Genomic DNA, 27,780 nt, shown 5'->3' on the forward strand with positions numbered 1-27,780 from the left:
TTTCTGTCAAAAGCGCCGGATCGCGCCTGACGGCGAAAACCTGATGTGTGAAAGAGGCCTAAGCCATTCCATCAAGAAGTGAGTGTAGTGGTGGTTGAGCATGGGCCCCACACCCAGGGACTCGGGCACTTATTTTGCCATTAAAAGAAATATAATTTTGCTGTATTAGTAGTGTCTGATACATGAATATAGAATAGGAAGAAGAGGATATAACTCGTTGAAACAATTATGGTCAGGCATATTTATTTACAATTTATTTGAATTCTACAAAAATCTACAATAATTAAGGATTTTTTATTTTTTACACATGAGGATGAATAAATAATACAATATAATAATGAACACAAAGGATGGTGATCGGTATGGACAGAGCAATGTTGGGAAGCTTAGAAATAAGTGGAAAAAGTACAAAATAAATTACATTGTTCATCGCATTCACAGCCTGATACTTTATCACATATACAGACATACGGGGATATCAGTCCTGGCACCGCTGTGCCCATCATGTGTCCGGCTCTGATATTTAGCCACTAAAAAATAATATTTTGTACCACTTTATTCCCCGGTCCCATTTAATTACAGCAAGTAGAAATTTTAAATCCATTAAAACGTTACATTATAAAAAGAAAAGATGACTTTGCTGAATCTGGAACTCTCCTTTTATTGACATCAACTACTGGCCTTATAAGTGACATATATCTGTACATATGTAATAATTACACACAGGTACACAATTACATTCCCATAGGTTCCTTTGTGGCAAATGTATGTGATGTGAATATCCATTTGGCAAATATTTTTATAGCTACTGAATGGTGTAACCTGCTATGCCACAAAAAGTACTAGTAGTGCACTGGGGGCATGTCAGTGAACCTGGAAAAAGAAGCTCAAATGCAACAACACTCCCCCAATGCACTTCCATGCTGATTTGCATATGGCTTCTCCACTATATGTCTCATGTCTAGTACTTCTGATCTCTACTAAAAAATACATCATTTTTGTAAGTATCTATACAGCCAAACCACAACTTTCATATGAAAAAAATGTGTTGACAGATTCCCATTAGGTGTATATAATGTAAACATAGTAGATCATAAAGATAGTGATCAGTAAGTATGCTACCTTCTTCTGGATTGCCCACAGACTATAAACACCTGTGTGATCCACACCTTACTCTGCACTGACATTTTAAAATGTCATTGCAGAGTAAGCAGCTTGGAGGAGATTGTGTAGCTGTGGGGCTGGGGAGTCAACTGTCAGATACAACCAGGCTCCAACCAAAGAAAATAAGGGTACCGTTACACCTAGCGATGCACCAGCGATCCCGACCAGCGATATGACGCGGTCAGGATCGCTGGTGCATCGCTAGGTGGTCGCTAGTGAGCTGCCACACAGGCAGATCTCACTAGCGACATCGCTGGGGACGGGGATCGCTGCTTACCTGTCAGACGCGGCAATCCTGCGTCCTCCCGCCCGGCTCCAGGCGTCGCTCACCGTCACAGCAGGAAGCGCCGCAGGAAGTGGCCGACGAGGAATGGTCCAGCAGCTTCTCGCGCGATCAGCGATAACCAGCGGGGGAGCCGGTCGGAGGTAAGTATCACATGCAGCGAAATCGGTGACTTTATAGCGATATTGCTAGCGATATCGCAGTGTGTAACGGGGGCTTAACATGCTTTATTGACAGGTTTACTTTCTTGCTATATACGCAATGCTGAAGAGGCACTTGTGTATTCAGATTAGGAAACACTGACTGTGCTTTCTCCTCCAAACCCAGTGAACATTTGATGTGGGTCTAAAGAGGGAGCAGGAACTACTATGCTGGCAGGAGACTGAAATTACCTTGTAACTGGGGGTAATATATCATTCCCAGTTACAGGTGAAATAAGCATTGCCAGTCTGAATGACTCTTTTTAGTGTCGGAAAAAAAATATGTCCAATATATAAAAATAATTTCTACGAAAAGAGAAACATTTTTAGAGCTGTATGATAAAATCCCTAAAGTGTGCCTGAACAGGAACAAGGGAAAATGTCACAGTCCTGAACTGCTTAATGTTATCATTGGTTTTGTGTGGACCAATCCCTTTATCAGTATAAGCCTATGAGATTCTAATCACAGATCTTACAGGATTGCATTACAAAACTGGCTTCTGGTCTTAAATATACACCGATAGGAAAGCGCATTGAGACCTGCAGGACCTTCCCTGAACTAAATGTTAACATTTATAGGAGAGTGCTACGTTAATCCATTTATCGGTTAGACACCTCCAGATTTTCACTATTTGATGCCCTGAATAATCTCATAACCCTATGCCTAAAAATGCATATTTTGAAAGAAAAGTTTAGCGTATTATTTAGCATCTGTCTGATATTTTAGTTTATGCTTCTATAAGAAACAATGTTTATCAGTCCAGATTCCAATCATTAGCTGTCGTAACAGGAAACCCTTCCCGTCATAAACGGAGTTATAACGATGGCACTTATGAATGCTACTAGATGAGCATAATCTCAGTCTGCCAGCATCTTTACAGCGTGTAGTTTCACCAATGATAAAATGTAATGTTTTCCTTGTGACGGGCGAAACCTTTCATTGTCCTGATCAGTATTGCTGCACCTCAAAAATTCTCCTTATTAAAGTAGAACTGCACTTTCCGGGGGTCCATGCTGGAGTGCTGATGGCAGCATTGTTGAAGGGTCTTACCAAGAGCTTGAGGACCACAAAGAAAAACCCCCACAGTAGACCTGTAAAATGCAAAAAAAATATTGCTTTATTGGTAAAATTCCCGGCAATGGTCATAAGCGTCAAACCATTCAGACTGCCTACAATATTATCAGATCCCAGAGACTGGGGAGAGGAGCTGCCAACGTGTGCGCTCTTATTCTTCTGATGTATCACTAAAGAAATACATGTTAGCCCCTTTACGTCTTGGCGATTTTACGCTTTTTTTTTCGTCTTCACTGTTTCCTCCCCTTTTTCCAAGAGCCAAACCTTTTTTTTATTTTTCCATCCCCATAACTATATGAGGGCTTGTTTTTTGTGTGTGATTTGTTGCAGGTTTGAATGACATCATTCATTTTACCATATAGAGCACTGGAAATTGGGAAAAATACTACAAATGCGTTGAAATTGCAAAAAAATTGAAATTCCACAATGCTTTACGGCATGTGTCACGATGCGCCCGTTAATGGAGGGCAATGGCAGCATTAACGGACTGCGTTATGCCGCGGTGTAACACAGTCTGTGTAACAGACTGCTAAAACACAGTGTGACCCCGGCCTTGCACAAGAAAACGTGCTGCCGAGAACTATGGCTTTTATGTCAGCCTTTTGCTTATTCTTTGGGTGATCGGCAGCCGGTTTACACTGGCTGATTATTGGAGCTGAGTGTTCCTAGGAATGGTCATTCATAATATTCGACCAGTGTTTTATCTCTATTGGTAAATCAGGAGGTAAAGTACAAAAGCAGCTACATGAAAGTGTTATATTGTATAACCAATAATATTACATTTTGGATCTGGGTCAGGTAGACAAAATCAGCGGGTTTGATCTACTGTCACCAAATATATAGTGGGGTCTTCTGTGTATTCCTATTACCCCGATGATCTGTGCTCCATTGCTTTTCTGGAACACCTTGAATTGTGGCCCCCAGACATAGACACCTGGCTACTCATCCTTTCAGCTGAGTGTCGAGTGCACATCCCCTCACATAATGCTCATTCCCACTCCTATTTCAACATTTCTCATACAATACAGCACAGATTTTTTTTTAATGGGCGACATACACTCACTGGCCACTTTATTAGGTACACCTGTCCAACTGTGTGTTAAGACTTAATTTCTAATCAGCCAATCACATGGCGGCAACTCAGTGCATTTAGGCATGTAGACATGGTCAAGACAATCTCCTGCAGTTCAAACCGAGCATCAGTATGGGGAAGAAAGGTGATTTGAGTGCCTTTGAACGTGGCATGATTGTTGGTGCCAGAAGGGCTGGTCTGAGAATTTCAGAAACTGCTGATCTACTGGGATTTTCACGCACAACCATCTCTAGGGTTTACAGAGAATGGTCCGAAAAAGAAAAAAAATCCAGTGAGCGGCAGTTCTGTGGCCAGAAATGCCTTGTTGATGCCAGAGGTCAGAGGAGAATGGGCATACTGGTTCGAGCTGATAGAAAGGCAACAGTGACTCAAATTGCCACCCGTTACAACCAAGGTAGGCAGAAGAGCATCTCTGAACGCACAGTGCGTCGAACTTTGAGGCAGATGGGCTACAGCAGCAGAAGACCACACTGGGTACCACTCCTCTCAGCTAAGAACAGGCATCTGATGGCTACTTTCAGCAGGATAATGCGCCATGTCATAAAGCTCGAATCATCTCAGATTGGTTTCTTGAACATGACAATGAGTTCACTGTACTCAAATGGCCTCCTCAGTCACCAGATCTCAATCCAATAGAGCATCTTTGGGATGTGGTGGAACGGGAGATTCGCATCAGGGATGTGCAGCCGACAAATCTGCGCCAACTGTGTGATGCCATCATGTCAATATGGTCCAAAATCTCTGAGGAATGCTTCCAGCACCTTGTTGAATCTCTGCCACGAAGAATTGAGGCAGTTCTGAAGGCAAAAGGGGGTCCAACCCGTTACTAGCATGGTGTACCTAATAAAGTGGCCAGTGAGTGTATATAGTGGGCTGAAAACACCTTTTAATTAAACATAATGAAGAAATGCTGCTGCGGGGGAACTTTTTAAAAATAAGGCCTCTTTCACACATCCGGTTTTTGCCGTCAGGCGTGATCCAGCATGTGTGTAAAAAAATGGATCCGTTTTTAGTTCTGCCGGATGCGATTTTTTCTCATTGATTATCACATGCGCCGGATTGCGCCGCATTTGCTTCCGTTTGTTCTGGTTTTTACCGGATCCGGCTGAAAACTCCTTTCCGGCAGCTGGACACAACGCATGCAACAACGTTTTTTTGTCCGGCGAAAAAAAACGGACATGCGCGGATGCGGCGCTCTCGTCTCTGTGTTTGAATGAAAGTCAATGATGAAATCCGGCCACCGGATCAGTTTCCTTCCTGATCCGGCCACCGCATTCAGGTTTTTGCACTCTGCGCATGCCCGGAGATAGTCTCAGTCTCTCTCTCTCTCTCTCCCTCCCTCCTCCGTACCTTCTCTGTCCTCTCTCTCCCTCCTCCGCACCTTCTCTGTCCTCTCTCTCTCTCCTCTGTACCTTCTCTGTCCTCTCTCTCTCTCCTCTGTACCTTCTCTGTCCTCCCCCGTTCTGCAGCGGCTTCTTCTTTTCAAAGCCGTGTCAGCCGCCGTAAATCGCGTCGCATATGCTTCCGATGTCTCCGTTTCAGGCCGGATATGGCAGTCCGGCTTTTCGCCGCACGCTGCCGGACAGTGTCCGACAGATGTGTGAAAGTAGCCTAAGAGGTTCACTTTACAGACATACAGTCTTCATCTCCAACACCGCTCTACATACCAGGGATGTGTCTCCGCCACTTGTGTAAACTCATTCTCCCAGTTGGGTCGTCCATAACTGGTTTTTTGCTTTAATCCTGTAACTGTATCGATTGCCACATCAAAGTTAATAATGGCGTGGCCGGCCTGCGAAGAAAAGCGTGATAGCAGGTGAAGAGAGTGAAAAGGTTGTATTAAGATTTCAACTTATCCACCATCCTAGGGGTTGGACCCCCAGCAATCACACAAGACAATGGGTCTTCAGTCCATGGTCTGAATAAAAGAAACCTGACAGCCCCCTTAAAAGGCCACCATGTACATTCATGGCCGAAAGTGTTGGCACCCTTGACGTTGCTCCAGAAAATTAAGTATTTCTCCCAGAAAATTATTGCAATTCCATGTGTTTATTGAATTTGTGTGTATTGGAACAACACAAAAAAACACAGAAAAAAAGGCAAATTTGACATAATTTCACACAACCCCCAAAATCTAGTAAGCCCCTTTATGTGGCTTAGCAATTGCTGAATTCATTAATTTTCTGTTCATGTTTAACACCAAATAATGTCTTACAGTGGGTACGGAAAGTACTCAGACCCCTTTAAATTTTTCACTCTTTGTTTCATTGCAGCCATTTGGTAAATTAAAAAAAAATCATTTTTTTTCTCATTAATGTACATTCTGCACCCCATCTTGACTGAAAAAAAAGTCAGAAATGTAGAAGTGTTTGCAAATTTATTAAAAAAGAAAAACTGAAATATCACATGGTCATAAGTATTCAGACCCTTTGCTCAGAAACTCATATTTAAGGCACATGCTGTCCATTTCCTTGTGATCCTCCTTGAGATGGTTATACTCCTTCATTGGAGTCCAGCTGTGTTTAATTCAACTGATAGGACTTGATTTGTAAAGGCACACACCTGTCTATATAAGACCTCACAGCTCTCAGTGCATGTCAGACCAAATAAGAATCATGAGGTCAAAGGATCTGGCCAAGGAGCTCAGACACAGAATTGCGGAAAGACACAGATCTGGCCAAGGTTACAAAAGAATTTCTCCAGTACTCAAGGGTCCTAAGAGCACAGTGGCCTCCATAATCCTTAAATAGAAGAAGTTTGGGACCATTAGAAGTCTTCCTAGACCTGGCCGTCCAGCCAAACTGAGCAATCGTGGGTGAAGAGCCTTGGTGAGAGGTAAAGAAGAACCCCCGAGATCACTGTGGCTGATTTCCAGAGATGCAGTAGGGAGATAGGAGAATGTTCCACAAAGTCAACTATCATTGCAACCCTCCAACAATTGGGCCTTTATGGCAGAGTGGCCCGACGGAAGCCTCTCCGCAGTGCAAGACATATGAAAGCCCGCATAGAGTTTGCTAAAAAACACATGAAGGACTCCCAGACTATGAGAAATAATATTCTCTGGTCTAGTGAGATGAAGATAGAACTTTTGGTGATAATTCAAAGCGGTATGTGTTGGGAAAACCAGGCACTGCTCATCACCTGCCCAATACATTCCCAACAGTGAAACATGGTGGTGGCAGCATCATGCTATGGGGGTGTTTTTCAGCTGCAGGGACAGGACGACTGGTTGCAATTGAAGGAAACATAAATACGGCCAAGTACAGAGATATCCTGGATGAAAACCTCTTCCAGAGTGTTCTGGACCTCAGAATTGGCCGAAGGTTCACCTTCCAACAAGACAATGACCCTAAGCACACAGCTAAAATAACAAAGGAGTGGCTTCAGAACAACTCTGTGACCATTCTTGGCTGGCCCAGCCACAGCCCTGACCTAAACCCAATTGAGCATTTCTAGAGAGACCTGAAAATGGCTGTCCACCAACGTTCACCATCCAACCTGACGGAACTGGAGAGGATCTGCAAGGAAGAATGGCAGAGGATCCCCAAATTCAGGTGCATCATTTCCAAGAAGATTCATGGCTGTACTAGCTCAAAAGGGTGCTTCTACTCAATATTGAGCAAAGGGTCTGAATACTTATGACCATGTGATATTTCAGTTTTTCTTTTTTAATAAATTTGCAAAAATGTCTACATTTCTGTTTTTTTACAGTCAAGATGGGGTGCAGAGTGTACAGTAATGAAAAAAATGAACTTTTTTGAATTTACAAAATGGCTGCAATGAAACAAAGAGTGAAAAGTTTAAAGAGAATCTATTACCTATTTTTTCGTATATAAGCCCCTAATGGTGGTGGCTGCAGCTTATCTACAGCATTCTGTAATGCTGTAGATAAGCCCCCGATGTAACCTGAAAGATAAGAAAAACAAGTTATATTATACTCACCCGGGGGTCCGGTCCGATGGGTGTTGCGGTCCGGTGCCTCCCATCTTCTAGCGATGACGTCCTCCTCCTTGCTTCTGTAGCACTCCTGCGCAGGCGTACTATATCTACCCTGTTGAGGGCACAGCAAAGTACTGCAGTGCGCAGACGCTGGGCCTCTCTGACCTTTCCCGGCGCCTGCGCACTGCAGTACTTTGCTCTGCCCTCAACAGGGCAGAGAAAGTACGCTTGCACAGGAGCGCAACAGAAGCAAGGAGGAGGATGTCATCGCGAGAAGATGGGAGGCACCGGACCCGAACCGCAACACCCATTGGGGACCGGACCCCCGGGTGAGTATAATATAACTTGTTTTTCTTATCTTTCACGTTACAATGGGAGCTTATCTACAGCATTACAGAATGCTGTAGATAAGCCCCTGATAGCGGTGGCAACAGCTAATATACGAAAAAATAGGTTACAGATTCCCTTTAAAGGGGTCTAAATACTTTACGAACCCATTGTAAATCAATTTTTTAGGCTATGATCATGTCGATACTTAATCAGTATTTTTACTGTCATGCAAAACTTATTTTATATGAAAAAAATATTTTCTTTTGTATTTTAAAATATTTTGCAGTTTGGACTTTTTATAACTTTTTTTGCAGATGTTTTATATGTGTATTATATTTACATAATTAGACCCCAAAGAGGTCATCAAAGTCTTCCTCATAATTTTTCTTTCACTGTAAGTTGGACATTCAGGGTAGCCCCAGTTACAGAGGAAAACAGTTCCCAATAGTGACAGAAGCCACAAGGCCAATGTGATTGCCAGGTCCTACGGAAGGTTTTTCCACGCCAATGATTCTATACACCACATAGTGCTAATTGAGCACTGCGCAGCTGATGAAACAGTAGACAGAAGCGGTAATAAACCACTTCTGTTTTCTTCACAGGGTCCGTGGCTGTTTCTGACCGTCTGAGACCCAATCTGCTTGTCCTAGACTGCATGAGCAGGAGCTTTAACCCTGCGCTGTAAATTTACAATTGGGCAGAGTTCAATGAAATGTTATCGTTGGTTGAGCAATGTTTGCATGTATTGTTTGTTTATGTTTAAAAAAATTGGTCACAATTTGGTAAAAACTATGAGATTTCACATGACACATACTATGCTGCTGTCCCAACTGGTCAAAAAGAGTCGATAATTAAGAAATCCATCTTTTCCAGAGCTGATCATCTCCTGTTCCAGAGAGCGCAGTAGATCAGCAAACCAGGCAAAAGCGCCAGTCTCCCGACAGATCCAGTAGAAATAAATCTGCAGATGTAAAGTTTAAATTGACACTTATTAAGTCAAATGATTTTTTCTTTTTGTCACATGAAGCAAACTTTGCATACATTAATAATACAGGCAAATATACAGTAAGAAAGTTTGTAATATATCTTATCGGGGAAATCTGCTTCCTTAACCACTTATCAGTCAACTCTTCCTTCCTGCATGCTGAACTTGTCATCCACTCTGAGCAAAATAGAAATAAGCTGTTTATTTCACACAAGATGGACTACCAGTTCACTATGATGTCGTCTGACACAGCCCATTATACTCTAAGGAGAAGAGAGGGCGAAGGAGTAAGGAGCAGAGGGAAGAAACAAGCAGAGGAAGACACAGAAGGATAGTGCTGAATTTTTTCCTTTCTTCAGACTTAGATTCCTATCTACATTAGAGGATGCAAAGAGAGAAAACTCGTGAAAATGCAGTATACAAGTCATATCATGTCCAGAAATAGTGTTATTTTTCATGTACTCCCTGAAAAGTTACTTGTAAGTACAGTCATCTAGTGATGGGCGTACTCGAGTGTTATCCGAGTATCTTGGGCGTGCTCGTATATTATGTTCGAGTCCCTGTGGCTGTATGATTTATGGCTGTTAGACCGCCTGAACACATATGGGGATTGCCTGTTTGTTAGGCAATCCCCACGTGTTCAGGCTGTCTAACAACCGGAAATTATGCAGCCAAAGGGGCATGAACATAACATACAAGCATGCTCAAGATATTCGGATAACACTTGAGCGTGCTCGGATAAGACGTCATCTGAGCACATTTGCTCATCACTACAGCCTTTCTTTAAAAAACACTTAGCAATATTATAAAGTCGTGACCAAATGTTGAAAACGGACACAAATTTTGGTTTTCATAAAGCTTATAGATTTAGGATTTTTTAGCTCTTATAGTCCAATGTTTCTATAGTTACTGTAGTACAATTATAAGGATTTCATAAATTTTTAAACAGTTAGAGACTATCATGAGTGTGTCAAATCCTCCTGAGAGATCTGGAGGTAGAAGTTCACTACATATTGTGAATCACAGATCATTCATTTAGCCTATTTATTTGTGTTCCATATTAAATGGATTTGTTTTCCTTTGGTGCTGAAGACGTTAACGACCCTTTCTTTGCTGTTCAGAAACGTGAAGCTCCATTTTCAGCTGCTTCTGATCTGGTCATTACCTCTCACTATAAAACCTGGAAAGACCCTCTCTGTCTTGCCAGTGAAAGCTCTGCTTCCTATCTCCTTGGAGACGTTGTGCTGAATAGGAAATCGTTGTTGCTATTGTAGATTCATCTTCCTGTGCTAAATGCTAAAGCAAAGTGGCTGGAGTGGAGTTGTTGTAGTAGTGTTCTGTGGTTTGCTGTAGTACGTGTGTGATTATCTCCTGGTCCCTATTCCCATTTTGTTGGTACATTCCTATCATTCCCTATATACCTCTTACCTTTGATGAGTGTTTGGATGCTTGTTGCTTTCTGGTATCCCTGTTTTGTCTTTGTGTCTTGCTAACCTCACTTTACTGCCACATGCAACCTGGGATGGGGGTGGGAACAGATCAGGGCTTAACAGGAGCATAGTAAGGTCGGAGACTCCGGCCTCTCTACCTTCAAGAGTACCCCCGGGACAGGGATTGCTAGGGACCCAGTTCCAGAAACAGTTTCAGGCCCCCCCTTCCTCACTGAAGACCATCAAAGAGTGACAGTGACAAATACAGGAAGTTGATGCAAAGTCTCAACATTTACAGCGTTGACTCTTATTTCTCAAGGCAAAATTGTGGGTGATGTCACTTTCTTGAATGAATAACTGCCTCATACATGAATGGTCTGAGGATGTTTTACGTTGGTATGACACAAACTCAAGGATGTGCTCACCTCTACTTCTCCAGACAATCATTATTCCAGATGATCCAAACAATTTGAATGGGGCAAAAATTATTTTAACCCAGTACTCTGTGGTACACACTGTATTTCCTGCAAAACATTGTCTGTTCTTGATATTTTTTGGACATCTGAAAGAATGATTGTCTGGACAAGAAAAGGTGAGTGCTGCCATGAGTTCTTTTGTCTGCTAACAATAAAGTATCTGGAGACAATTCATGTAGGAGGGCTTTTCATCCATGGAGGGGGCACACTTGATTTTTGCCTGAGAACACGACCATGAATAAAGAATGGGATCTAATCATCCTCCATGAGCAACTTCTCATAATGATCCAGGCACAACTTTGGGATGATCAATACTCTTTCCAGCATGATGGAGACCATGTCACAAAGCAAAAGTGATAGAAAAGCCAAGATTCTGAGGCATCAGAAAATTTGGGGATAAAACATTACCATTATTCCATCCTTAAAAGTCACATGTTGAAGTACAATTGAGGTAGACAAGTGAAGCAATGTTTCTGCCCAAAAGGGACCTTGTGGGGGGGTCTACCCAGGTCAGCATGGAGCCACCAGTGGTGCCTGAGACAGACTCTTGGACAAAGCAAAAGTGATAACTAAGTGGCTCAATAATCAAAAGAACAAAGAGCAAAGAAATTGTGATAAACTCCGAGCACTGATTAGGCAATTAGGAGTCTTTGATGTATTTGTCAATAAAACTATAACAACTTATTAAATGTAAATAATTGCACTTCGGTGACCAGAGAAACATTTGAGGAAAAGATCTGAAAACTCAGAAGAAGCAAACATTAGGAAATCCAATATTTGTGTCGGTCTCACCAAGTTTGCACACAACTGTACATTGACATATCACTTCCCTGTTATTTATGGTATTTGAGGCCACAATTGGATCTTACATCATTAATGACACAGTGGTTAACTAATGGCCATGTGAACACTGTATCAATACAAAGAACCCTTAGGCTATCTGCTTTTTTTGCTGCAGTTTTGGCCGCTGCGGATCTGCAGCAGTTCTGCAGACAGTGTACAATAGCATGTAAATCTATGTGATTTACATTCTGCTGTGCACATGCTGCGGATTTTTATCTGCGGAAAAGCTGCGGTTTTGAATCCGCAGAAAGAAATGACATGTCAATTCTTTTCTGTGGATTCTGCTGCGGTTTACCATCTCCTCCATTGTAGAGGTGATAAACTGCAGGGGAAACCGCAGGCTAATCGGCAGATCACTTCCACCTGCGGTTTTACCTGCGGTTCCGCAGATAAAAAATCCGCAGACCAATCCACAGCGTGTGCACATAGCCTTAGACTTTATATCTTGTAGTTTATGTTTTGATGTTGTTCACTTTTTCCAAGATTTTTTTATTAGAAGAACCTCATCAACAAGTAACGTAGCTAAGTTTCCCAGCAGCTGGGACCACTAGTGATCAGGTACAAACTGTGAACTTCCACTAAAGCACGACATTTCATTTACTGAAAGATTGATGCAAATACTTATGTCTCAAAAAAAAAGAGAAAAGTATTCAAGGAGTGATACCTTTATTGACTAACCAGAGAAATTATATTTTGGAAGCTTTCAGAGCTCAAAAGACCCCTTCAACAGGCTTATTACAAGTGAATTACTGAGAAAAGATGGCAACATTTAAATAGGAATTACACAAGGACATGAGGTGATCAGCTTGCTAGATATAGGTCAAGTAGATCAAATTAAGGGTTTTGTTATGTATGCAGATGAGGTGGAAGTGTTCTATTGTAGATCTGAAGGCTTTCTTGTGGAGGTGTGAACTGTGTCCATGTAATGATTCATGAATCCAGGTGTCAAATTCAGTCCTATTGTTAGAGATTGAAACATATTTATCAACTTGAACTCCCAGATTTTTCTTTCTCTGTCACTATTAAAATGACCTTTCAATATATGAGAACTTTTAGATCTTCCATACTGTGACCAGGTCTAGTTACTGTACTGATGGGTCCTGACCTCCAAGGAAAAAGTGGTCCCTCAAAGTGCAATAGTTATTTACTATAGAACAACCATTGTAGTTGAAAATCTTGTAACTGAAGACCCCAAATAGAAGAAAAAGATAATTTATCCTTTCCCACTCAATATATGCATACTTTATAAAAGACCATGATATTTATTACTCAACCCTGAATGAAGTATTCTAGTACAAGTGATGAAACGTCTGGTCGTTATTGGAGGATTTTTAAGAAAAATAAAAAGTAAATAAAATTGAATCACCGCCTTTTTTGCCTTTTTTAAAAAAAAATAAATAAAATATACATAAAAAAATAACCATCACCACATCCATCATGAAAATTAACTTAGTTCCAAAAACCCTATTTACACTGATATTCAACCTTACTACAAATTGACCTGCTTACATCATTTCAGTGATCTTCTCATTAGCTCATAAGCGTTAACAAGGACAAGGCAGTTGATATAACTATCAGGCTGATTGAATAACAAGACCAGACTTGTTGCTTTTAAATGGGGCTGGTGATTGAAAACATTGTCTTCTTCTGTTAACCATGGTTACCTTCAAGGAAACACATGCAGTCATCATTGTTTTGCATCAAAATGGCTTTACAGGCAAGTAAATTGATGCTTGCAAAAAATTCACCAGAGATCATCCATTTATCGATCATCCAGAACTTCAAAGAGAGAGGTTTGATTGCTGTGAAGGTTTCCAGGGCCCTAACAAATTTCAGCAAGTGCCAGGACCATTTTCTAAGGAAGATTCAGCAACAGGATCAGTTCACCACTAGTGCAGAGCTTGCTCTGGAATGGCAGCAGGCAGGTGTCAGTACATCTGCACTCAGATGAATATGAGTAACAGTGTGATGCAGCAGCAAAAAAGGCAAATGCAATTCTAGGATGTATTAACAGAAGCATACAGTCTAGATCAGGTGAAGTCATTATTGCCCTCTACTCCTCTTTGGTCAGACCTCATCTGGAATACTGCGTCCAGGTTTGGGCACCACATTTTAAAAAAGACATCAACAAACTGGAGCAAGTTCAGAAAAGAGGGACCAGAATGGTGACCGGTCTGCAAACCCTGTCTTATGAGGAAAGGTTCCAGGATTTGGGAATGTTTAGCTTGCAAAAGAGAAGACTGAGAGGAGACTTAATAACTGTCTACAAATATCTCAAGGGCTGTCACATTGCAGAAGGATCATCTTTATTCTCATATGCACAAGGAAAGACTAGAAGCAATGGGATGAAACTGAATGGGAGGAGACACAGATTAGATATTAGAAAAAAACTTTTTGACAGTTAGAGTGATCAATGAGTGGAACAGGCTGCCACGAGAGGTGGTGAGTTCTCCTTCAATAGAAGTCTTCAAACAGAGGCTGGACAGATATCTGTCTGGGATGATTTAGTGCAGGGTTCCCCAGCTCCAGTCCTCGGGGAACACCGGCGGATCATGTTTTCAAGATTTCCTTTGTATTGCACAGGTGAAGCAATTATCACCTGGGCAGTGTTGGGGAGGTCCTGGGGACGTGGTCTGTTGGTGGGCCTTGGGGACTGGAGTTGGGGAACCCTGATTTAGCAAATCCTGCTTTGAGCAGGGGGTTGGACCAGATGGCCCAGGAGGTCCAGTCCAACTCTACGATTCTATGATTCAGTGAGGTGAAAACTTTTTGGAGGTTGGGCTGGTGTCAAGAAAGAGCAGTAAAGAAGCCACTTCTCTCCAAGAAAAACATTAAGGACAGACTGACATTCTGCCGGAAGTACAGGGATTGGACCACAGAACACTGGGATAAAGTTATTTTCTCTGATGAAGCACTTTAGACTCTTTGGGACATCTGGAAGAATGATTGTCCAGAGAAGAAAAGGTGAACTCTAATATGGGTCCTGTGTCTGCCAAAAGTAAAGCATCCTGAGACCATTCAAGTGTTGGGGCTATATCTCCATGGAGGGGCTCACACACAATTTTGCCTTAGAACACTGCCATAAAAGAAGAATGGGATTCAAACCTCCTCAAAGAACAACTACTCCCAATGATCCAGGAGCAATTTGGTCATAAACAATTTTTCAGGGTGATGGACCGTGTCATAAGGCAAAAGTGATTATTTACATTGCAAAACATCCAAATTTTAGCTCGATGACATGGAAACTCGAGATCTCAATCTCAAAAAGAAAATGTCAATCCTCAAAAAGTGGGTGGAGAAATAAAACGCAGAAATTTGAGAAACTCCAAGCACTAATTAGGTAAAAACAGGTTGCCATCAGTCAAGATTTGGCCCAGAAGCTGATAACCAGCTGCCCGGGAGAAGGGCAGAAATCTGGAAAACTGAGGGTCACCAGAAACTTGATGTATTTGTCAATAAAAGTGTAAGAACTTATGAAATGCTGATAAGGCTGTGTGCCCATGATGCGATTTTTAAGCGTTTTTGCGGCGATTTTCGGCGCGAAAACGCTGCAAAAACGTTTAAAAAACTCGTACAGAACGCACCCCATGCATTCCTATGGCATTCCGCACATGCTGTGCTAATGCTGCGCTTTTTTCCACGGCAGAATCGCATCGCGGAAAAAGACGCAGCATGCTCATTCTTTTGTGCGGAATCGCAAAGAATTGCCGCGATTCAGCACCCATAGGAATGCATGAGAACCGCTTACTTCCCGCATGTGACTATGCCCACCATGCGCAAAGTTAAGCGTCTCATGTGCGGATGGTACCCACGGTGTGGATGAGAGGAGACTGTCCTCCAGGCCCTGGGTACCATACCCCTGTAAAAAAAAACCTAAATAAAAAATCGGGGTATATTTACCTTCCGACGTCCCGCGCACCCTTCCCGAGCCTCAGCGTTCCCAGTAATGCCTTGCGGCAAGGACCTGTGATGACGTAGTCTCGCGTTACTCTAGCGGTCTCATGAGATCGCTATAGCAACGCGAGACCAACGTCATCACAGGTCTCGCAAGGCATCGCTGGGAACGGGAGCATCGCTGAGGCTGCGCGGGACGTCGTAAGGTAAAATATACCCCGATTTTTATTTTTTAATCATTTTTAACATCCTATCTTTTACTATTGATGCCGCATAGGCAGCCTCAATAGTAAAAACCTGGTCACACTTGTCAAACACTATGTTTGACGAGTGTGACCAACCTGTCAATCACTTTCCAAGGGATGCTTCAAATCGCTTGGAAAGTGCTTGAATTCAGCACGCGAAAATCGCGGCAAAAATGCGAACATAATCGTGGTAAAATCGCGCGGGAAAAAACGCGCGTTTTCTGGGAAGGAGTCCGGTTTTGAGTGTCCGGTTTAAAACGCTACGTGGGCACATAGCCTAATTGTACTTCAGTAGCCATAGAAACATTTGACTTAAATATGTAAAAACACAGACTCAACAGGTTTGTGAAAACCAAGATTCGTGTCAGTGTGAAAACTTTTGGCCATGACTGCACTGTACTGAATGGTAGAGACGAACTAGACCTATAATCAGTGCATGCACCTCAGCAATATGGGGGTATTATTAGTGAAATACTAAAGTTCAGATTATTCTTACCTTTTTCGTTTTTAAACGATGATCATCATTTTGAAATTTGTACCAGATGGATTTTAGGATTGAGGCAAATGGTGTGACACCAATACCGGCACCAACTAGCATGCTAACGTCATACTTAAAAACATCCTCACTCGCTGTTCCAAATGGGCCATCTACCTGAAGGCTGTTTAAAAAAATGCAAAATATTGACTTAACCAAGGAGAAAAACATGACTATCAAATAAAATGTTAAACAAAACTAGTTTACCATGGTGGGTTGTCCGCTTTCTCCTGGAAGACCTTAATGAGACTATCCGTCCAGTCCCCTGCAGATCGAATGTGCACGGAAAACATGTCTTCTTCCGGAGCAGATGTGAGAGTAAAAGGGTGCCACTCCAGCCGGGAGACCAAAGGACAATTAATGAAGATGTACTGACCAACTTCCATCTTGAATCCTCTTTTTTGCATTTGAATTTCAAGGGCTTTTGATGGATGACTTACAGTCTAGAAAAATTAACAATCATATATATAGGCTGGCAATGACATAAAATGGCTGTAATACAGCTGAAGGCTGTCATCATTCTAGAGAAAGAGGTAAGCTCTGATATGCATCTTAACAAGATTACTGAGCCTTTTCTCCACAGAAAATAATCCCTTAGTATTCTTAAATATTTCTGTAGTGCCAATAGGCAGTAAATGTACGAGCAGTCCACACTTTACTCTGCACTGACACTCTAAAATATCAATGCAGAGTAAGCAGCTTCCAAAAATTTTTTATTACAACAATAACAATATATAGACTCATTTTAGTAACACTCTAAATATATGTAGATTTTTTGTCCATAACAATAAAGTTTAAATTTATGTGACATTATCTCAAAGTATATTATTATAATATTATTTTCTTTTTTCGGTGATAATTATTTGGATATCAAATATTACCCGAAATTATGCAGGCGTGTAAGGCCTCTTTCACACATCAGGTTTTCGCCGTCAGGCGCGATCCGGCGCTTTTGACAGAAACCGGATCCGGCGAAATGCAATGCCGGATCCGGTTTCCCCCCCATTGACTTGCATTTGCGCCGGATCGCGCCGGATGGCCATGCGTTTCATCCGGTTTTCGCCGGATCCGGCAATGTGTCGCGATCCGGCGTCTGGAAAAAACGGCTACTGTAACGTTTTTTGTCTCCGGCGTAAAAGCCGGACACGCCGGATCCGGCGCGTCCGGCTTTTTCACACAATGAAAGCCTATGAGCGCCGCAATGCGCCGGATCCGTTTTTTTTGGTCTGAGCATGCTCAGTAGCTCTGCCCACAAGACATATATAAAAGCAAGACAGTGGGACCCACAGCCACACCCAACATGCCACCCAAGAAAGCAACCAAGCGCAGCAGGAGAAGGCAGGAGACCACTGCAGCAACATCAGCACCACCACCACCCCAAATGGAGCAGCAAATGGAACATGCTGAGGAGGGGAGGCCAGCAGCAGATGAGAGACGGTAATTATCAAATCCCCCATTCCTCCAAACTAGGGCCATGGAATATCAAGATATTCATTGGCCCTTTGTTTCTCTTTATTCAACAGCCACCCAATAGATGCAGCAGCAGCAGCAGCAGCAATGGCAGCAGATGGAACACCACCCACAGGCATGGAGTGTGGCCACCAGGAAGACAGCACATCATCTTCTGGGAGCCCTCCCTCGCATCGTCAGCGTTTGACGGTAAGTTTTTATTTCCAAAATCCATCATCTCTGTAATATATGTCTATTCATTGCCTTTTATTTCAAAACAGGATTCACAAGATGAAGAGGAGCTCCCAGAAGAAGAAGGAAGGGGTGGACAGACACTTGGAGTGGGCTCACAATTGGTAAGTTTTTTGCATCAAACGCAGAAACACAACATCACACTACACACAACACATAGAAAACAATGTTCTGCAGACCACACACAGCAAACAAATGCCTACATCCAAAGACATAACATTTTTTGTTTTCTTCTCTAGTCTTCCCAATCTGGTGCTCGGCCAAGAGGTCCTCGCAGTGCCTCCCAGGGTCGTCGGCGACAGCAACGCGGCGGTCACCAGCGTGTAAGTATAAATATTTTTGCTTTGTTTTTTTGCACTTTTTATTTCATTTCTTTTGTGGAGGCTAATTATGTTATTTTTGTCTTTTTCTTTAACAGCCTTCACAGCGTGCTCCCGACTCTGACGGTGAGGATGGAGGACTCGATGTGGACCACCTCATCGATCTCGTCAGAGAAAGGGAGCCGCTCTGCAATATGGCTGACCGCCGCCACGCTGACCTTATCGTTACCCGACGACTCTGGGAGGAATTCTGTTCGCTCCTTGTGGGCCGCTGGGAGGACCTCGATGTTCGGGCCCAGATTAAAGAGCGTAAGTATATACAGTACCGGTTGCTTGATGTAAACCAGTGTTTCCCGAACTCCAGTCCTCGTGGTCCCCACGGATCATGTGTTCAGGATTTCTATTTACTATGGAAATCCTGAAAACATGACCCCTGGGGACCATGAGGACTGGAGTTTGGGAAACACTGATGTTGTATACTAACCACTCCTTTCTCGTTTCAGGGAACAGAATTGTGAATCGGTGGCGGTCTGTGAGGGATCGTTTCAAGAAGGAGTTCAATAAAGAGATGCGGGCCCCGAGTGGATCTGGAGGACGCAGGAGCAAGTACAAGTACGCAGAAGCCCTGTCGTTCCTCCGGGAAACAATGGTCACTAGAAGGTAAATATTACACACCACATGTGAAAAAAAATGTTAGATGTAAATTTTTTTTTTCAGCCAGGGCCATACCATGTCAGTATTTTAATTGTTTTTTTTTCTCTTTATTCCACAGCACGGTGAGCAGCACTCGGGAGCCTGCACGATTGGACCCTTCTGAGGCGATCCCTGAGGAGACCGGCACCGAGGGACACTTCGACCGCCCCGGTACATCTGCACCTTCCCAGCCTTCCCACACATTCGACCCATCTGTCCCATCCACCAGCACAGGAGCATCGTGGCCGCCTACATTACATGAAGCTGCTGGTGAGGAGATCGCTTTCCCTTTACCCCACCCTTCTGCCCCTGCTAGTACACCTGCGCGTACTGGGCGGCAGCGGCAGAGGGGTCAGGAAAAGACTTATGCGCCAGAGTTCTTGCATCTGAATGCATCTTTCCAGAACTGTCTAAAAGTCTTGTCAGAGCAAATCTCCGCAGGCTATCAGCAGATCAACTCCAGCATTCTGGAGGTGAAGACACTTCTGCAAACCATGCATTCAGAAGCAAGATCTTCGCCAAACCACACCTTTTTCAGGTCTGCTGTGGAGCGCATGGAAACGCTCTCTCCTGCCCAGCAGATGCATGTAATGCATTCATGCCACGCTGCTCTCCAGCAAGTTACCTCCCAACCTCCTCCTCCCACCACAGTAGTTCCTCCACCTGCACCCCCTCCAGCCAATTTCCATCCTCCCCCTCCTATTACATCTACACCCCCTCCAGCCACTTTCCATCCTCCCCCTCCTATTACATCTACATCCCCTCCAGCCACTTTCCATCCTCCCCCTCCTATTACATACCATCCACCTCCCCAGCACCATCCACCTCCCCAGCACCAGCAACCTCCCCAGCACCAGCAACCTCCCCAGTACCAGCAACCTCCCCAGTACCAGCAACCTCCCCAGTACCAGCAACCTCCCCAGTACCAGCAACCTCCCCAGTACCTGCAAACTCCCCAGTACCAGCAACCTCCCCAGTACCAGACATCTCCCCACTTCCAGCAACCTGCCCCGTACCAGACATCTCCCCACTTCCAGCAACCTGCCCCGTACCAGACATCTCCCCACTTCCAGCAACCTGCCCCGTACCAAACTCCTTCCCCATACAACTTTCCATCAACATCATCTGCTCCTACAGTCCCTGCCCAACCCTCCACTCCACCACCCACCACCTCTTCTGCTTCCCACATGTCCACCCATTCTGTAGTTTTTTCCACACCTTCACCTCTAACTGTTCCTTCCGCACCACGATCCCAGTCCTCTCTCCACACTCCCAGTGTCGAAGTGTCCCGCAGCCCCTCCAGCAGTATTTCCACCACACACTACACAGATTTATAATGTGTGTATTTAAATAAAAATGACCAGTTTTATGGTTTCAAAGCTTTATTAAACAAGTTTATTAAAATTTTAAAAAAGTTTACTAAAAAAAACATTTTTCAATAAAAGTTAAATTATTTTACACTGGTTGTCTGTCATTTCTTTCTGCGGCGAAAAAGGTTAAATACAGGGTATTTAAAAGGTGAAATGGTATTCAAAACTAGGTATATAACTGTGGGTAAATTTTAGCTTTTTGCCACAGTTGTGTTCCTGGTTGTGTTTGAAGCAAAGTATTTCACCTAAAAAGTTGTGTTTATTGTTGGTGATTTCCTAACAATGTACACAACTTTTGTTAAAAGGTGAAATACTTTGCATAAAACACAACTAGGTACACACCTGTGGCCTAAAGCTAAAAATAGTAAGACCATGACAAGATAGCCAACTTTGGTTGGCAAAGGTATATAATGTTGGTACAGAAGGTACACAAGTTTAGGGCACAAATCTTTCACACTCTGTCATCCTGCCAGTGTACTCTGCCTTGAGGTGACATAAAGTATATTGCAAAATTGTCCCTCATTACTGAAACCGTCACAGAACTTCTAGTGGTAATGTCATGGTAATCTTGCAAGGTGGTTTCTTCAGAGGTGTCCTCAATGGAAATGGGTTCCTTGCAGATAACAAAATTGTGGAGTACCACGCACGCTTTGATCACCTCGTCCACAGTTTCTGTCTTGAGATTGATCGCAGTCAATAGGACCTGCCATTTGGCTGTCAGAATACCAAAGGTACATTCAACCATTCTTCTTGCTCTTGTGAGGCGGTAATTAAAAATGCGTTTTGGTCTTGTCAATCCTCTGCTAGAGTACGGTTTCAAAAGGTGTTCTGACAGCTGGAAGGCTTCATCCCCTACACAGACAAATGGCATAGGTGGACCAGATGTTTGCGGCAGCGGTCTAGGGGGTGGGAACTGGAAGGTGTTTCCATACAGTTTACGCCCCATGGCAGACAGTTTGAAAACAACCGCAATAAATTTGTATTCCGCGTCAGCGATGGCCATGAGGACAATTGAAAAATATTTCTTGTAATTGAAATATTCCGATCCCGATCCAGCTGGCTTTACAATGCGGATATGTTTCCCGTCCACAGCGCCCAAGCAGTTGGGAAACTGACATATCTGTTGAAACTTGTCAGCAATTTCAATCCACCTCTCTGTTGTGGGCTCTGGTAAAAACTCTTCAGCTAAGGAGTCCCACAGTGCACGGCATGTGTACTTCACAATTCCAGATATGGTGGAAATCCCGAGTCTGTACTGGAAATGCAGTGACGAAAGGGATTCTCCAGTTGCAAGAAATCTGTGGGGAATTAAAAAACAATAAATTAGTTTTAAATCACAGCATTACATACCAAAACTGACCTATAACACTTGGAGATACAAACTACCACCAACAAGATTGCAGTGAAAGTGTGCTCTGATGCGAGCATATCCAATAAATGTGGCTTACCTTAAAGTCACCATCAGACGCTCTGCGGGTGAAACAGAGAAGCGGCAATAGGTGTCCGCTTTTCTTATGAGGTGTGCAATGCGCTCCACCAAGTAATCAAAATTCTCCATTTTCATCCTAACATATCCAAAAAATTTATCCGGGTTTCGTCGAAGGTCCATGCAGAGTGTAGAATAGACCCCACGCGTCATTCTCTTGGCTGTGATGGGGTGGATCCACAAACGTCGTCTACGATGCCTGATGCGCTGCTGTCTCGCTCTCTCCTTCTCCAGAACAATCACCCTCAAACGATTCGCCTCCGCTATAAAATCCGCCAAATTCTTCAAAATATTTCCAATGACAACATCCATCTTCGCCAGTAACTTGCTCTTCTCTCCAACCTGCACTTTCTCCTCTACAACCTGTCAAAGAAGGGCTGTAGGAACATGCTATATATAGTTTTCCAGTAGCCAATCCCGTTCGGAAGGCCACAAGGGTCAATTTTAAAAACCGGATCCGGCGTAATCCGTCGAAAAACGGATAGAAAAACGGATGAACCGGATGAGACGGATCCGGTTTTGTCTGTCAAGAAAAAGACGGATCTGGCAGAAAACCGGATCCGTCACATCCGGTTTTACGAAACATTTGCCGGATCCGGCGTTCCGGCACGACGCCGGATCGCGCCTGCCGCCGAAAACCTGATGTGTGAAAGTAGCCTTAGAAGGAAGCCGGCTATAAGACAGCCAGACTATCCAGACAGAACATAGGCATGGTTGACCTTCCCGATCTCTGTATACACCAGCACTTGTGTATCCATATTAGGAAGTGCTGACAGTGTTTCCTTTTCCAGAACCAGTGATCTTTCACTCTTAATTCCAAGGTAAAATCTGTATTCATTGAAGACAGATTTTCCCATTGCTGAGATAGTAGATGACAGTTGGTGCTAATAAAGTTCTATAGAGAAGAGGAGGAACTGGAGACAGATACAGACTTCCTGCTGCAAGTTCTCCTGAAACGACAGTTGCACTTCACATTTTTTTTTTCAATCACCACAGTTGTCACATACATAGAACTAAGGACCAGAGTGGTGGTGCTGAATTTGTGAGAATTAAATGGGTCAGTATTTATTAGCTGCTTATTTTAATGTATTCCCGGCCTTTAGAATAAAAGTATTTACTAGACCCCTTTAAACTCTATAGAGTAAAATCAGTTTAACAAATGTTGGAGTCTCTAAACCAGCTCATCTTTGGAAAAGAGGGTCAAACTCAGAGAGGAAGGGACATAGCTGACCACGCTTGCCAGTTCATCGTAATTCACTCTAGAAAAGTGGTGTAAATTGCGACAGAAATGTATGCCATTCCCTGATTGGCTATTAGTCCTTTTAGATGTTGTAAAGGAGCAGGAGGAAAAGTCCAGAATGAAAGGTATGTGCAGGGGCGTAACTACCATGGTCGCAGAAGTCGCCACTGTGACCGGGCCCGGGGGGAGTCAGGGGCCCAATGCCATATCTCCCAATCATCCCGATTCTCGCGGGACAGTCTCATTTTTGACCCCCCCACCCGTGTCCTGCACTGCACTGAGCCGCCACGCCCCCCATGCACCCCATCCTCGCCCTCCCTCAGAGACCCACCGCACTGACAGCAGCCCGTCGCTAAGCTGTTTTCTCCAATGTCCGCACAGGACCTGTGATGAGGTCACAGGAGGGGAGAAGTCAGGGGTCACATGATCAGGGGCTTCGGTGTCTGCAGGACTCTGCTGTGCTGGTTGTCATGGTGCTGGATGAGGTAAAGTTTCTGTGTGGGGTCAGGAGGGGTTTACAGGGTGGATGAAGCAGAGCCGGGTGTACAAAGTGTGCAGAGCTGTGTGTGTATGAGGTGTACGGAGCGGAGCCATGTGTGTACGAGGTGTACGGAGCGGAGATATGCATGTAATTTGGCATGGGGGGCACCATTTGAAAGTTCGCACTGGGGCCCATAACTTTGTAGTTACGCCACTGGGTATGTGTCACTGGAATTGAAGGCTCCAGCAACGGAAGGTTGCTGAGAAGATTTTTATTGCGACCGAATTTTGGGTCCAGGTTTTAGGAGTGACCAAAAGAGTCCGGATGGGAAAGGTTGCTCCCATACCTCCAGTCCAAGCTTTTCAGGTCCCACAAAAGGCAGCTTAAGTGGCTGAGATGTGTGTGATGTGTGGGGAGCTGCAGTGTGTTCATTACTGCTGACCAAAATTACGTAGAATCAGTGCCTGAATTGCTGCACAATTGAGACAGTTGTGAATGGTTTGCTTACCCAGAGAAGGGACTGTGTTCTTCTTGTGTTGTTATTTGTTTAAGCTGAGGAGAAACTATTTTTCCTTCATGTAAACTGTATTAACGGTTTATGACGGACAAATAAACCTAAGACCGTTTTTATACCAAAATCATTTTGTACACAAACCGCTACCAGAAAGCTTGTACAGCGTATAGGAGCTTATAGATATAGTAAGGGTAATAGCAATGTTTGCAAATGCAGTTATACCCACCTTTATAACAACAACTCTCTGCTGTGAGCGATAAAACCTCAAGAGCCTTTCAAGTACATATAATATAATTGGGGCTATAATCCATTTCCAGGTCTAGATGAAAAAAAAAGCGTTTTCAAATTGTAATTTTTGTTATTTTACAGGTTTTGTGACATCTGAGTGTAGAGTGAGTGATACAATCTATAAAAACATACATATTATACTTATTATAGTCCAGTTCAGTTCATATAGTGTAGTACATGTATATCAAGAGAGCAGACTGTTAGTCATGACATGTCTCACCCTGGTAACAGCCCTTTCATTTATAATAAGCTCTGGAGGCAGATTCTCCTGGAGATCTATGTCCAGCCCAGAGATCTTAACAGCTCATTTACATAGTAAGAAAAAAGTGTATTTCCCTGCAATAAGACATTGGATCACAGCTATCAAGGTATCATTTTATTCAACTTCCTATGACCTCTGTAACCATAAAGATGGCTTAGGAGGAATGATCCTGCTGACAGATTCCCTTTAAGGGTAAATTATCATCAGAAAAAAGACCAATTGTTTAAATCAGGTTTTTATGTTACAGTGTATGTATTTTTAAACATTTTGGGCAATTTTTTTTCTTTTTGCATGACACAATTTGTACAATTTGTAATACAAATTAAAAGTAGAAATCTTGTAATTTTCACACTGACCACTGGGGCTTTTTTAGAATATAACTTCTTATTGTTTAACCCCTTCACCCCCAAGGGTGGTTTGCACGTTCATGACCGGGCCAATTTTTACAATTCTGACCACTGTACCTTTATGAGGTCATAACTCTGGAACGCTTCCATGGATCCCGGTGATTCTGACATTGTTTTCTCGTGACATATTGTACTTCATGTTAGTGGTAAAATTTCATTCAAATAACTTGCGTTTATTTGTGAGAAAAACGGAAATTTGGCGAAAATTTTGAAAATTTCGCAATTTTCCAACTTTGAATTTTTATGCCCTTAAATCACAGAGATACGGCACACAAAAAACTTGATAACTAATATTTCCCACATGTTTACTTTACATCAGCACAATTTTGGAACCAAAATTTTTTTTTGTTAGGAAGTTATAAGGGTTAAAAGTTGACCAGCGATTTCTCATTTTTACAACACCATTTTATTTTTAGGACCACATCACATTTGAAGCCACTTTGAGGGGTCTATATGATAGAAAATACCCAAAAGTGACACCATTCTAAAAACTGCACCCCTTAAGGTGCTCAAAACCACATTCAAGAAGTTTATTAACCATTTAGGTGCGTCACAGGAATTTTTTTGAATATTTAAAAAAAATGAACATCTAACTTTTTTTCATAAAAAAAATACTTCAGGTTCAATTTTTTTTATTTTACCAAGGGTAACAGGAGAAATTGGACTGCAAAAGTTATTGTGCAATTTGTCCTGAGTACGCAGATACCTGATATGTGGGGGGGAACCACTGTTTCGGTGCATGGCAGAGCTCAGAATGGAAGGAGCGCCGTTTGACTTTTTCAATGCAAAATTGGATGGAATTCAGATTGGACGCCATGTCACGTTTGGAGAGTCCCTGATTTACCTAAACAGTGGAAACCCCCTACAAGTGACCCCATTTTGGAAACTAGACCCCACAAGGAACTTATCTAGATATGTGGTGAGAACTTTGAACCCACAAGGGCTTTACAGAAGTTTATAACGTACAGCGGTACAATTAAAAAATCATATTTTTTCCACAAAAATGATCTTTTCACCCCAATTTTTATTTTCCCAAGGGTAACAGGACCCTAAAAGTTATTGTGCAATTTGTCCTGAGTACGCTGATACCCCACATGTGGGGTTAAACCACTATTTGGGCGCATGGCAGAGCTCGGAAGGGAAGCAGCGCCATTTGACGTTTTTGCCTGGAATTGAGATCGGACACCATGTCGCGTTTGGAAAACCCCTGATGTACCAAAACAGTGGAAACCCCCCACAAATGACACCATTTTGGAAACTAGACCCCCTAAGAAACTTATCTAGATGTGTGGTGAGAACTTTGAACCCCCATGGGCTTCACAGAAGTTTATAACATAAAGCCATACAATTAAAAAATCATATTTTTTCCACAAAAATGATCTTTTCACCCTCAATTCTTATTTTTCCAAGGGTAACAGGACCCTAAAAGTTATTGTGCAATTTGTCCTGAGTACGCTGATACCCCACATGTGGGGGTAAACCACTATTTGGGCGCATGGCAGAGCTCGGAAGGGAAGCAGCGCCATTTGACGTTTTTGGCTGGAATTGAGATCGGACACCATGTCGCGTTTGGAAAACCCCTGATGTACCAAAACAGTGGAAACCCCCCACAAATGACACCATTTTGGAAACTAGACCCCCTAAGGAACTTATCTAGATGTGTGGTGAGAACTTTGAACCCCCATGGGCTTCACAGAAGTTTATAACATAAAGCCATACAATTAAAAAATCATATTTTTTCCACAAAAATGATCTTTTCACCCTCAATTCTTATTTTTCCAAGGGTAACAGGACCCTAAAAGTTATTGTGCAATTTGTCCTGAGTACGCTGATACCCCACATGTGGGGGTAAACCACTATTTGGGCGCATGGCAGAGCTCGGAAGGGAAGCAGCGCCATTTGACGTTTTTGGCTGGAATTGAGATCGGACACCATGTCGCGTTTGGAAAACTCCTGATGTACCAAAACAGTGGAAACCCCCCACAAATGACACCATTTTGGAAACTAGACCCCCTAAGGAACTTATCTAGATGTGTGGTGAGCACTTTGACCCCCCCCAGTGCTTCACAGAAGTTTATAATGCCCGGGCGTGAAAATAAAAAATTCGTATTTTTTCCACAAACATGATCTTTTAGTCACCATTTTTTTATTTTCCCAAGAGTACCAGGAGAAATTGGCCCCCAAAAGTTGTTGTCCAATTTGTCCTGAGTATGCTGATACCCCATATGTGGGAGAAAACTACTGTATGGGCACACGTCGGGGCTCGGAAGGGAAGTAGTGACGTTTTGGAATGCAGACTTTGATGGAATGGTCTGCGGGTGTCATGTTGCCTTTGGAGAGCCCCTAATGTACCTAAACAGTGGAAACCCCCCACAAATGACACCATTTTGTAAACTAGACCCCCCAAGGAACTTATCTAGATGTGTGGTGAGCACTTTGAACCCCCCAGTGCTTCACAGAAGTTTATAACGCCCGGGCGTGAAAATAAAAAATTCGTATTTTTTCAACAAACATGATCTTTTAGTC

General features: G+C 43.0%; 1 protein-coding gene across 2 annotated transcripts in view; it reads right to left on the reverse strand.

Moving 5' to 3' along the window:
* Positions 1–239: 239 nt before the first annotated feature.
* NOX1 (NADPH oxidase 1) overlaps positions 240–27,780 on the reverse strand; it is a 91,447-nt gene continuing 63,906 nt past the window's right edge. For both annotated transcript variants that reach the window (XM_073573097.1, XM_073573098.1), the window contains exons 8-13: positions 24,524–24,616; positions 16,700–16,935; positions 16,454–16,616; positions 8,899–9,045; positions 5,483–5,607; positions 240–2,739 (exon numbers count right to left, since the gene is read on the reverse strand). In XM_073573097.1, coding sequence (XP_073429198.1) covers positions 2,613–2,739; positions 5,483–5,607; positions 8,899–9,045; positions 16,454–16,616; positions 16,700–16,935; positions 24,524–24,616 — 891 coding nt within the window. In that variant the 3' untranslated portion in view covers positions 240–2,612. The remainder of the gene's footprint in view (positions 2,740–5,482; positions 5,608–8,898; positions 9,046–16,453; positions 16,617–16,699; positions 16,936–24,523; positions 24,617–27,780) is intronic.

Source organism: Dendrobates tinctorius, unplaced genomic scaffold (genome assembly GCF_039654945.1).
Source record: "Dendrobates tinctorius isolate UK_male_01 unplaced genomic scaffold, ASM3965494v1 ptg000034l, whole genome shotgun sequence".
Taxonomy (NCBI): Eukaryota; Metazoa; Chordata; class Amphibia; order Anura; family Dendrobatidae; genus Dendrobates; species Dendrobates tinctorius.